This window comes from Eretmochelys imbricata, chromosome 24 (assembly GCF_965152235.1).
Source record: "Eretmochelys imbricata isolate rEreImb1 chromosome 24, rEreImb1.hap1, whole genome shotgun sequence".
In the NCBI taxonomy this organism is placed as follows: Eukaryota; Metazoa; Chordata; order Testudines; family Cheloniidae; genus Eretmochelys; species Eretmochelys imbricata.
Genome location: NC_135595.1, coordinates 10,623,406 through 10,635,865, shown reverse-complemented (window position 1 = coordinate 10,635,865; position 12,460 = coordinate 10,623,406). Strand labels below are relative to the sequence as shown.

The 12,460-nt window shown below is 47.3% G+C and overlaps 1 protein-coding gene across 7 annotated transcripts in view; it reads left to right on the top strand.

Annotated features, from left to right (window-relative positions):
* DCAF8 (DDB1 and CUL4 associated factor 8) overlaps positions 1–12,460 on the top strand; it is a 55,413-nt gene that overhangs the window by 21,610 nt on the left and 21,343 nt on the right. For all 7 annotated transcript variants that reach the window (XR_013348714.1, XM_077841737.1, XM_077841739.1 and 4 more), the window contains 7 exons: positions 1,432–2,102; positions 3,359–3,499; positions 5,348–5,442; positions 7,217–7,327; positions 10,593–10,665; positions 11,613–11,670; positions 12,246–12,353. Coding sequence is in view for 6 of the 7 variants with exons in the window: in XM_077841737.1 (XP_077697863.1) it covers positions 1,432–2,102; positions 3,359–3,499; positions 5,348–5,442; positions 7,217–7,327; positions 10,593–10,665; positions 11,613–11,670; positions 12,246–12,353 (1,257 nt within the window). In the remaining variant the exon portion in view is untranslated. The remainder of the gene's footprint in view (positions 1–1,431; positions 2,103–3,358; positions 3,500–5,347; positions 5,443–7,216; positions 7,328–10,592; positions 10,666–11,612; positions 11,671–12,245; positions 12,354–12,460) is intronic.

The following is a 12,460-nucleotide window of genomic DNA, read 5'->3' as shown; positions in this document are numbered from 1 at the left end:
TTGCCGGTTGTAAACCTTCTTCAGATGAAGAGCTTTTAGTGTCAGTTCTGGTACAAAGCAAATATTGGCTGTGGCACCAAAATGCATTTCATTAAATGAAATGAACATGGTAACGAAACAAATTCCTCTCTGAAGCGTTCCACAATGTGATTCGAGTGCTCACTGGCCCTCCATTGGCGGGTTTGGTTGTACAAGATATTGAATAGCTTTGGTTAGTGAACACCCACAAAAATGGTAGTCTGCTTATGAGCAGCAAAAGAGGCTACATTTGCCAAACAAATCACTTACCCTGTGAATTGTTCACTTAGCTCTACATAAGCTGTTTTAAAGTGATATGGGGGAAACAAATGTCCTATCTAAGCATCCTGCAATGGGGGGGGGACCCTCATTCTGTCCCTATATCCGTGTTTTCTCTTCCATCACTTCACTAACAAAGTTGCATTAGAATAGGATCTCTGGACCAATTCCTGGTTCCACTGAAGTCCGTGACACCACTTCCATTGGCTTCTAGAGACCCAGCATTAGGCCCTCTGTTCCTAATATCTGCTCCACTGTTGTCTCCTCCTTCAAAATCCCTGGAATCAGATGATGGCTGGATCATCTTCAGGTGAAGGAGGATCGGCAGAGAAACCCTTAAAAAGCAGAACTGGCCTTCAGATAGCCTTTGTCATGAAGAAGAGGAGTATGTCTGTGTAAGCAGGATTGTTGCCTAATACTGTAGAGAACCCCCCCTCCCCCAGAAGCATGGCAAAGCCAGCTGTTGATTCAAATGCCAGGTAATGTCCTACATCTGCCTAAACCCTGCTCCTCTGTACATGGGAGTAGAGATTTGTTAAAACCCTTGTGCAAGGTATTGCAACGTGGGGCAGATTTCATTTGTTGCTAAATGAGTGGAGGTTACAGAATCCTGAGCTTGTTTATAGCAGTCTGTGAGCCTGTTAATAAATGCAAGAGGAAGAGGGTTAATTGTATGCTCCGGGGGAGATGGGATCCCTGAATGAAGCTGCAATTAAAAATGTAATGCATGGGAGCGAAACAATTGGCCAGAGGCTTGTTCCTGAGCTAGTGTTGCCCAGAGGGATGTCCCAGTGATTTAAACATCAGGTGTAAAATACAGGGGGGTTCCTAGAATAGAACCACTGCTTTGAAAGTTCCATCTTTCAGGGAGCTAGATGCGACATAAATGGTTCTGGGTCTGTGGACCAGACTGTAACTCCACGTCTTGGTCACTCTGTGTATACGCTGGCGATCCCATGGCCCTTTGTAAGAGTAGGGATTTGGCTGGAATTTTCTCCCCCTTCTGTTGTGCTGGCCTCTACCCTGGAAGTGACTGCATTTCAGTGGTGCTTTTGGGTACATGAGAATCCTTTGATGCTATAGAGATGTGAAGTTATTTACCCTAGAATAAATCACATGGTCTGTCCTGTGCAGGGAGCTTATCCAGCAGCCCCGAAGAAATGTCTGGAGCAGAGGAGGGGCGAGAGACTTCCTCAGGGATCGAAGTAGAGGCCTCTGACCTCAGCCTGAGCCTCACTGGGGACGACGTAGGGCCCAACCGCACCAGCACAGAGAGCCGGGACACAGACACAGAGAGCTCGGGAGAGGAAAAGGACTCTGACAGTATGGATGACACAGGCCACTACTCGATCAATGAGGAGAACCAGGCCCATGACCGGTCCCACTCAGAGGAGGAGGAGGAGGAGGAGGAGCAGCAGCGGTCCCGGCGGCGTGCCCAGCGCAAACGTGCCAACCACGATCAAGACTCCTCGGATGATGAGCGGGCGCTGGAGGACTGGGTGTCCTCAGAGACAACTGCTCTTCCTCCGCCCCGCTGGCAGGCTGTGCGTGCCCTCCGGGAGAGGGAGCTGGGCTTCAGCTCACGCTTTGTCTATGAGGCCTGCGGGGCCAGGGTCTTTGTGCAACGTTTCCACCTCCAGCACGGCCTAGAGGGGCATGGCGGCTGTGTCAATACCTTGCACTTTAACCAGCGTGGCACATGGCTGGCCAGCGGCAGCGATGACCTTAAGGTGGTGGTTTGGGACTGGGTCAGGAGGCAGCCGGTGCTGGAGTTTGAGAGCGGCCACAAGAGCAACGTCTTCCAGGTGAGAGGGGGAGGGGCTGAGTGTGTTGGGAGAAGTGGGTAGCTGAAGGGGCTGGTAGGGGCGTCTCCCACTCCACTTAGAAAGATGCCAAGAGCTGAGTTATTCTGCTACATTTGTAAAGGGGTGAAAGTAACTGACCATGTTTGTGTGCTGCCAGAGCAGGTGTCTCGGTGCCAGGACTCCAGGGTCCTATTGCACCTCTGCCACTGACGTGCTGGAAGACTCTACATTAATCGCTGTACCTCAGCTTCTCCCGGATGTTAACTGGGGAGAATGCTAACTTCCCTGCTGTGTTATGAGCCCTCTTGCTCCTCTTGTAAAGGGTGTAGGTGCTGGAGACTGCAGTAGATACGTTGCATTTTTTTTTTTTTCTTTTCAAAGCCCCGGCAAGTCAGCCGAGCTTTCCCTGGCGAGTGGGAGAGCCAGTGCCGGCCCAACTGAGCTTTCATAGCGTCTCTGGCTTGTGCAGCTATGAAGAGCCTCCCAAAGGCAAAGTCTGCCAATAGCACCTCAACTGAGTCTGCTCTGAGCTGCTTCCCAGGGGGTTCTGAATGGCAGGAGATACTCTGGCAGTCCCGTCTGCTGCCCCTCCTTAAGGGAAGCTGGGAGCAGTGATGGAGGCAGGAGCTGTTTGTGGAGAAGGGCCTTAGGGAAGCAGCCCCCACGCTTGCAGGAGGCTCTGGAGTGCCAGGGAGAGCAGAGAACTTTGACTTTCTAGCAGCCAGAGGTTGCTGTGGGGAAGGGACTTCATGTTTTATCCCACCTGCTCACCAGAGGCTAATAGGAAAGACCAAGTCCAGGCGCAAACCTGTGGGCATCCCTGCATCTCCACCTCTCCGTACCTGCTTGAGATGGAGGTAATGCTGGGCTTCTCAGCCAGGGCATTGCCACTGCACTGTGCAGGGCATCTCTCTGGCTAGGATAGAATTGCTGGTAGAATTGTTCAAACCCTGTTCAAAGTACTGTATAGACTCCAAGCCAGCCTTTGCAGCCCCCCTTCCCAGGAAGGACGACAGTCCTCCTAGTCTTTATCCTACTTGCACATGGAGAAACTGAGGCATGGAGCGCCAGTGACCTGCTATCGGAGGTGGCATTACAGCTTGGGCTGCCCTGTTTTTTTGCCTATATGCTCAGTCCATGGATCATGCTGCTGCATTTGCGGTGGAGGGTGGGTGGGATTCCAGCCCCAAGGACTGTGGGAGGGCAGCTGTTCTCACCCCCAGTGGAACGCAGCATCTCCTTTTGCTCTCCTCCAGGCCAAGTTCCTCCCCAACAGTGGCGACTCGACTCTAGCCATGTGCGCTCGGGATGGCCAAGTCCGGGTAGCCGAACTCTCTGCCACCCAGTGCTGCAGAAACACCAAGCGCGTGGCACAGCACAAGGGAGCCTCACATAAGGTGAGCAAACTAGCTACTGTTTCTGTCTGGTGCCAGGGCGTAGGGACGGATAGGGCCCGTAGCAGCCAGGCTTCCCGTACATTAGGTGTCAAAAGGAATTGCTTATCCCTGTTTGACCATGGAACCAGGCAGTACCCTTCTCCATCCCCTATTTTCAGTGTATATAAACCTCCATCTAAAATTAAAGCATGATTTGAAAGGCCTTTGCCTTCTCCTCCTCCCTCGGTATGTAGGTTTCCTCTGAAGCTGATGTGTTCCTTTAACTCAGTTGCGTGTCTCTGAGAACTGGCCCGTCCCTTCTCCAGTCACTGCTAAGGGAACGCCTGCCCAAGGAGATGGGTCTCACGTTGCACTTCAAAGGTGGTAAGATTTGGACTCCCTCATTGTCCAGGGCTTTCCTCTGAAGACGCCTGGCGCTGAGGATTGCCTCCTGGGCTCTCTGTGGAGCACACTATGGCACAGGGTCACAGGTCCTCCCTTTTCACCTACTCTGACCCCTCCTCAATGCACCTCGAACATCTTTCTGTCTTGATGGCTCCTGCATGCAAAGTAGATGAGTCCCTGGTGCCGGCTAGGACTCCTAGCTTTGAGGTCAGAACAATTCAGGAAGTACAGGTTGTCCTGGAGCCTTTCAGTTTGCGTTGCCGCGTTTACCTACATTGAATTTAATCTGTGATTGTACTGCCCAGCATCTAATCTCCTGTGGAGTGCTTCTGAAGTACTTTGCAATCCTAATTAAAGAGCTGTGCCTTTTCTTTGGTCTCCTCCCCTGCCAGAGGCTGCCCAGTAATAATTCTCTTCTGGATTTTATGAGGCTTGTTGCTACACCAGTTTTTATGGTCCCTGTAGCAGGAGTGTGTTTATCCTGGGGGGGTGTCGAAGTGTAGGCCAAATGCAGCATTTGGAGTTCTATAGCATGGCCTGCGGCCCATGAAAACTGCATATCCCAGCATGCTCTGTCTCAATCCAAGTTGGGGCTGCTCAGTCCCGTGCAGGATATTGACTAATGAGCTGTGTCATCGGCAACGAAGGCCGGATGGGCTGCAGTCTGCTTGGTCTATAGCACAGGCACCTGTACATTTACCACTGTGTCCTGCAATTGGGCAAGGTGTGGAAATGTTGACAGGACGGACCTCAGTGGCTCTTTCAAGAAGCATTTTCATCAAACATAAAGTGCTGATTACATTTGCACAACTGGTCACAGAGGAGCAAGCAAGTGACTGAGACCTAATCTCAAGTTGTGAACTCCTGAGGACAGCAATGGTGCTGCACAGACAGAGGCACCGAGCATATCAATCTGAGCCTCTGGGCACTACTGAAATAACCACCAGCGGCCTCTTAATACAGGAGGGGCAGGCAGTGAAGGGTGTGCATCGTCTTATCGCAGTCCCATCGAAGTGATGTGCTAAGAATAAACCTACCCAGCGTGTCTTAACTGCGTAGGAAATTGAAACTGACCTCCTTCCGCCTGTCTTCCCTTACAGATATCAAAATGTGACTTAACTGCCCTAACAACCTGACTGAATCCCCCCTCTGGCTCTGCTCAGCCTGCTGTGTCCCAGAACGCACTGCAAAGTGGGTCCAAGTGGCCAGCTCTGCTTTCTTTGAAGCAGGGGGTGCAGTCTCAGAGCCCTTTTTCCCCCTCTTCAGTCTCAAGGCAGATGCACCTGTCCCAGTCCTACTGACAGACTAAAAATCATACATCAGCCTGTCACAGGTTTTGTGAGGCTTAGTCATTGAAGTGCTTTCCAATCTCAGGAGGAAGGGAGGGGGGTATACAGGGGGGAAGGAGTCTTGTCCCACTTGTTGGTTAAAAAGGGAGCCAATCCCAAAGCATTTATCTTCCAGTTGGCCCTAGAGCCGGATTCTCCATGCACTTTCTTATCAGCTGGCGAAGATGCTGTGGTCTTCACCATTGACCTGAGACAAGACCGCCCTGCTTCGTAAGTATCTTTCCTTGACGCTTGCTGTTGATTGCTGTGAGATCCTGGTGAATCAATGAGGTTTTGAACCTCCTAATGGTTCCTGAGGCCTCTGACATTCTGCTGTATGCCAGAACATTACCTCGGTGAAATGTGTAGTGGATCATTTTAAATTGGCCTGTATGTTTTGCTAGTTGTCTGATGTTCAAGGGTTTTATCAGGCTGACCTAGAGACAGCCAACTTTATTGCTCTCAAGTAAGTCTAAGCAAACTGTTTGCTGTAGAGAATCTTTTAATGACTAAATCAGTGTGTCCCCTTTGGACTGGAGGGCTCAAGGTGTTTGTTAATGGCCCGGATAGACCGTGTTTACACGACTGGTCTGAGTCCTCCCTGCTGCTTTCTGATTCTCTGGCAGATGTTTGGTGGCCCACATGACATGAATTTGGCACTCTGTCTGCATTTGTCAGCCTCACTGAATTTAGGCCACTGGGACTGACCTCCCTTCCCCCCTCAAGGGGCTCCCTCCCTCTGTCATGATAGCTGCAGAAGCTCAAGCTCACACTGCAGTGTCTTTGCACCTGTACTGTGGCTGCTGTCAAGGCTCAGTCCAGGGCTGAACTGCATGTTTTTGTTTTCTTCAAGACCTACCAATGTGACTGAATATGAAAGAGGCTTCTACAGGTGCGAGATACTCCATTACCCAGTCTGTTTAGTGAAGGGTCTGAAGTGCAGTAATTAATCAGTCTTGCACTTGAAGCTTTTAGTGTGAGCCTCTTGCTACACTCTCTGTTGTAGTTAATTGAAAAATCATAATTGAACTGGCAGGTTGTTTAAGGTTTTAACCTCATATCACATGTTGCACTGTCCTTTTTTGACAAATTTCCAAAATACGCAGGTTGCTTTTAAAGCAGGCTTCTAGTTTAGTAATAGTCCTTTTCTGAAGCACTAGAATCTCTTTTTGAAGATTTGATTTAAAATGAAGGGTTTCAAAGTCAACAGCATCTGAGCGTGTCTTCTTACATAGACTGTTCTTAGTTTGTATACGTCACATCTAGATTGCCTATAATTTTAAAACCATCTTCTTTGGTTATGGAGCAAAGATTAAAGGGACATTGTTTAAGATCTAAGATTTTTGTTTTAAACCTTTAAAACCTTCTGCTTATTACAACTGAAATAATACTAAAATGGAGCTGCATGGTCAGTGAAGCTAGGTATGGTCAGTTTCACGTTTTCTGTCTAGTTTTCCTGAAATAGTGTCTATGCTGCTGTTTGGATTTAACACGCCAGGAGATGATTTGAATTGTCATCACTTAAATATCATGAAACATTTCCATTCATACTAGTTTCTACAAAACCTAAATATTAGGCCTGTACTTGTGTAGCTTTTTAAAAAAGTTTGAGTCTTATCCTTCTGGCTAGAATAACCTTAGCACAAGTGTTTCTGCTTTTGGATAAAGTCTGGTGCCCTTTAGCTTGCAGTACATTATTACCAATTGTACAGATGCATCAGCCTCTGGTACAAGTAGCAAAACGCTTCACATCCCCTCTATTAAATTCTGTTTTGAAGGGAAAAAAATCAGAAAATGACTTCACTCCACTGTGTGTTGACTAGGAACAGCAGCATAAAATCATAGTCATGTGCTTTCTTCAGTTTGAGCCAGAAATGACTTGTTTCTTACTCACTTTTTAAGAGTAAAAAAGAGAAATCTGTCTGCTGAGTGAGCTTAGAGATATGCCTGCAGTTCCCATCTGGACATTGTTAACACATGGATCTTATTTTCCTCCTCTTTAAAGGAAACTGGTTGTGACAAAGGAGAAAGAAAAGAAAGTGGGTCTCTACACCATTTATGTGAATCCCTCTAATACGCACCACTTTGCTGTGGGCGGCAGGGATCAGTTTGTCAGGTAAGTCCATCTCCAGAAGATATGAGAGGCAGAGTCACTGCTCCATATTGGGCTAGAGTATTTGGCTTAGGCGTGTGATCAGTGCCCTGGAGAAAGCCGAGCAGCTCTGAAGACTCCTGTAACTACATCCCTTCCATAGTCTTCCAACACACTGTGTGGTGTTTCATGGGCATTGCTGCTTCCACAGGGCATCACTGGGGCCAAGGAGGAGTCAGAAAGGGATTAGAGTCTTTTTTTTATCTGGATGATATCTACAGTTGTATCTAGGTTATACACCCATGTGCTATGGTGCATCAACCAACCTCTCCTGATGGGTTGAAAGCAAGCTGCCATTACAGGCTGGTTCTTCTATTATTAGTCTGCTGGTGCCTTCCTCGGAAGCATCTGTTTCTAGTCACTGTCCAACAAGGTGCTGGATTTAGGAGGATCACTGATTAGATCTGGCAGTTCCTATGTTCTCATACTCAAGTATTTTGAATCTGCTGTATTTAAAACACGAGTTCCAGCCTGTATGACTATTACTCCCTTCATCTAAATCTCTCCAAGAGCTTTCACTGCACATGAGCACAAATCAACCTGCCTCAGCTCAGAACTCCCATTCACTTTTGTGTGCAACTTCGGTGTCACACTTGCAGCTGCCTGTTTACATGCAGCCTCACCCTAAGAGCATCAGAACGGCTAAACTGGGTCAGACCAATGGTCCTTCTAGCCCAGAATCCCATATTCTGATAGTGGCCGGTGCCAGATGCTTCAGAGGGAGTCAACAGAACAGGACATTTTATTGAGTGATCCGTCCTGCGTTATTCAGTCCCAGTTTCTAGCTGTCAGAGGTTTAGGGACACTCAGAGTACCGGGCTGCATCCCTGACCATCTTGGCTAATAGCACTTGATGAACCTATCCCCATGAACTTACCTGTTTGTGTGGTGGTGTTTTTGTTTTTTGAACCCAGTTATACTTTTTGGCCCTTGCCTTATCCCCCGGCAACAAGTTTTACAGGTTGACTGTGCGCTGTGTGAAGAAGTACTTCCTTTTTGTTTTAAATCGTCCATCAATTTCATTGGGCGATCTCTGGTTCGTGTGTTATGGGATGGAGTAAATAACATTTCCATATTCATTTTTTCTCCGCACCCTTCATGATTGTATAGACCTCTCTCATATTCCCCCTTCAGTTGTCTTTTCTTAGCTGTATAGTCCCGTCTTTTTAATTTCTCTTTGTATGGAAGCTGTTCTGTACTCCTAGTTTTTTGTTGCCCTTCTTTGTACTTTTTTGTATTCTAATGTTTCTTTTTTTGAGATGGGGCATCTAGAACTGCACAGAGTATTCAAGGTTTGGGCATACCATGGATTTATTTAGTGGCATAATATTTTCTGTCTTATCTATCCCTTTCCTACTCATTCATAACACTCTGTTAGGGTTTTTTTGTCTGCTGCTGCATGTTGTTCTCTGAAAACATCTGCTCAGTCTGCAATGACTCCCAGATCTTGCATGGTAACAGCTAGTTTAGATCCCATCTTTTTGTATGTAGAGCTGTGATTGTTTTCTAATGTGCATTGCTTTCATCTGCAAATCTGAATTTAATTTGCCATTTTGTTTCCAGTCTCCCAGTTTTGGGAGATCCCTTTGTAGCTCCTCACAGTCTGCTTTGGACTTACCTTGAGTAATTTTATATCGCCTGCAAACTTTGCCACCTCACTGTCTACCCCTTTTTCTAGATCATTTATGAATGTCTTGAACTGCACTGGTCCAGTACAGATCCTTGGGGAACCCTACTATTTACCTCTTTCCACTGAAAACTGACCATTTCTTCCTACCTTTTTGTTTAGTATCTTTTAACTAGTTAATGATCCATGAAAGGACCTTCCTCCTTATCCCATGACACCTTACTTTGCATAGGAGCCTTTGGTGAGGGACCTTGTCAAAGGCTTTCTGAAAGTCTAGTACACTGTGTAAGGATCACCCTTATTCAAATTTGTTGACTCCTGTTAGAATTCTTTGAGATTGAGGCATGATTTCCCTTTTCAAAAGCTGTGTTGACTCTTCAACAAATCGTGTTCATGTGTGTCTGATTCTGTTCTTTGTATAGTTTCAATCAGTTTGCCTGGTACTTAAGTTAGGCTTGCCAGGCTCGCCTCTGGAGCTTTTTTTAAAATTCGGCATCACATTAGCTATTCTCCAGTCATCTGGTACAGGTTTCAGAGTAGCAGCCGTGTTAGTCTGTATTCGCAAAAAGAAAAGGAGTACTTGTGGCATCTTAGAGACTAACCAGTTTATTTGACAATAAGCTTTCATGAGCTACAGCTCACTTCATCCGATGCATTCATCGGAAAGCTTATGCTCGAATAAATTGGTTAGTCTCTAATATGCCACAAGTACTCCTTTTCTTTCATTTGGTACAGAGGCTGCTGTAAATGACAGGTTACAACAGTTAATAGTTCTACATTTTCATAGGAGTTCCTTCAGAACTCTTGTGTGATACCAGCTGGCCCTGGTGACTGTGTGGTGGTGGTTTTGTTGGTTGGTTGGTTGTAAACCTTGTTCCACAATTATACACAGCCTCATCCTGTCCTCCACAGGCTCCCCACTCCTGCTTGCCCCAGACCTACTCCACAACCCAGGGGTTTTCCCTTCACCTGCTCAACTAGCACTAGCCACCTCTGTCCCCCTTTTTCGGGGTAAGAGCCTTTTCCCTTTCTGCCAGCTGGCAGGAGATACAATCTTGTCTCTTGCCACATGGTGTCTGAGTTGCATCAAATCTCAGCTGAAAACCTATTTTCTCCCTTGCCTATCTTCTCCCTACATTCTCCCTTATCTTGCTGTTTAGCTAAAACTCTCTGGGGTGTAGTTGGTACAAATGTAACTGCTCCAGCGTGATGTAAGGAGACAGTAAGCTGCAGGTGTTGCCTTCTATCAGATGAGACTCAGATTTAAGGCCCCAGCCTCTCATTGTCATTAAAGATCACATGGCTGTGCTCACAAGAGCTGGTGTGTCAGCCTCTATCATGGCCAAATCCCAGTTCTAATACTTGCATTTTATCTACGTTCCCTCTAGAGTTTCAGTTGACTGCAGTCTTAAACAGCTGCCACATTCCATCTCGGAGGTGGTGCATTTAATTGAGGGTGAAGTGACTTGGATAGGTCTAATCTGCATAGTTAGAAGCTGTAGGGCACTTGAAAACTCATTTGCAGAAAAGCACTTAATTCGTGCAAGAGCTTTGTGTGTTTGAATCTGGCATTAATCTTACCAGCTTTCTGTCTTCATCTAGGATTTATGATCAGCGGAAAATAGATGAAAATGAAAACAATGGCGTGCTTAAGAAGTTCTGTCCTCACCACCTGGTAGGAAGCTGCTTTCATGGTGTATTGGAATTCCTTCCCCCAGTTTACGGGGGTTAGGGTTAGAGGGTTATTCCTTAACCATGGCCTGCAGTATCCCATACACCCTATATGCTGCAGGTGTGGCCTGGGAAGGTGGGTCAGGAGAGGGTATGTACTGTTGGTGTCTAACTCTTCATTTCCTTGTTCTTGTGGGTTTGCCAGGCTTGGGGTGAGTGGGCATGTAGCAACCCTAATTGCTTTAAAGCAAAGAAGCTTGTATATACTGGTCGCCTAGGTTTTTAATGATTTGGGGGTTGGGCTTGGAGGGGGCGTGAACATCTGTAGTGGGTAGAGGTGCAGCTGCTGGTGGCTAAAATGTTTTCCACTAGCTGTGCATGAACCCAACTATGTAGGAGAAAATTGACAGAAAAACACAGCTCCGATGGAGAAGGTATTGTGTGCCCAGCCCTTATCAATGAAGTTTGCATGTTCTCCGCCCCAACCAATCAGGTTTGCGTGCACAGCACATAACCATTCAGTTATGTGAAGAGCAGCAGAAAAGGGCCCCTAAATCTGACACTTAAATCTATGAAGTGTTGATCCAGATCTACTCAGGATACGCTGTACTGTAGAGTCTTATGGGGAAAAGTAGGGTTGCCAAGAAAAAGTTACACCCAGAGCCCAGTTTCAGAGACCTCCTATCTGAAAATTATGGAGCAAAACCCAACAGACTGCCTGGCGTGTTTCACCCTTCGAATGTTCTAACGCTGTATGAAATGTTACAAAGATGGGCTGCCTAGGTCTGGAGAGAAACAGGCCCCATTTTGAAATCTGTTGTCGAACACAGCCAGTCGCTGTCAGGCACCACCATAATAGAGTATGGTCAGCATAACTGCATCACTGAATTAGCATTTTGGGAGCAAAGGAAGTCTGACTAGAGCTGTCTGGTCCCTTCCCCTTGCTTTTAGGTAAACAGCGAGTCCAAAGCTAACATCACCTGTCTCGTGTACAGCCATGATGGATCAGGTATGTAGAGCCCTATGTCTTTAGGGCCAGCACTGCCACCACCTCCCTCTGCTCCCGTGGGCTCCTGCTCAGTAAGGCGCTGAGCAGTGGGAATATCATGTCCTTGAGTTGAAGCCTTCCTGTTTGGACTTCTTGTGTGTAGTCCTAAAGGAACAAATGTTGGGAGGGGAGAAGCATACGCCACAGCTAGGACTGCACAGCCACAGACGTCTGCTACATGGGGGCAGGCCCTGTATGCTGGTGACTGCAGTAAGGACCTGGGACTTCTGGGATCTAGGTTCTGTGTGCAGCTGAGTCAGATTCTCTGTGCTCTAGGATGAGTCACTTAACTCTGCCTCATCCCTGAATGTCAAATGGGAAGGACACCGGCCTACCTTCTTTACAAGGCTCTGAGATCAGCCCTGGCTCTTGGGCTGTAGTGGAGTCTGCTTTGGGGGGTCCTGGGAGGTCTGCTGGCATAAGCTGCTGTATCGCTTGCCCATCCTAGCCTTTGTTTCAGGGCAGACTGTCTAGCATGTTAAAATCCACAGGCAGAGGCTAATGATCCTGTGTGCACGTCTCTTGTTCTGTGGCAGACCTCTTGGCTAGCTACAATGATGAAGACATCTATCTTTTCAACTCCTCTCACAGCGACGGGGCAGAGTACATCAAGAGATACAAGGGACATCGCAATAATGCCACAGGTAAGAACAAGCCATTAATGGGCACCCCTGTCTCCTTCCTCCCTGATATTGTTCACTAATGAGCATGCACAAACCCCTTGGCCTCTAAAGTGGCAGGGATGCTTATG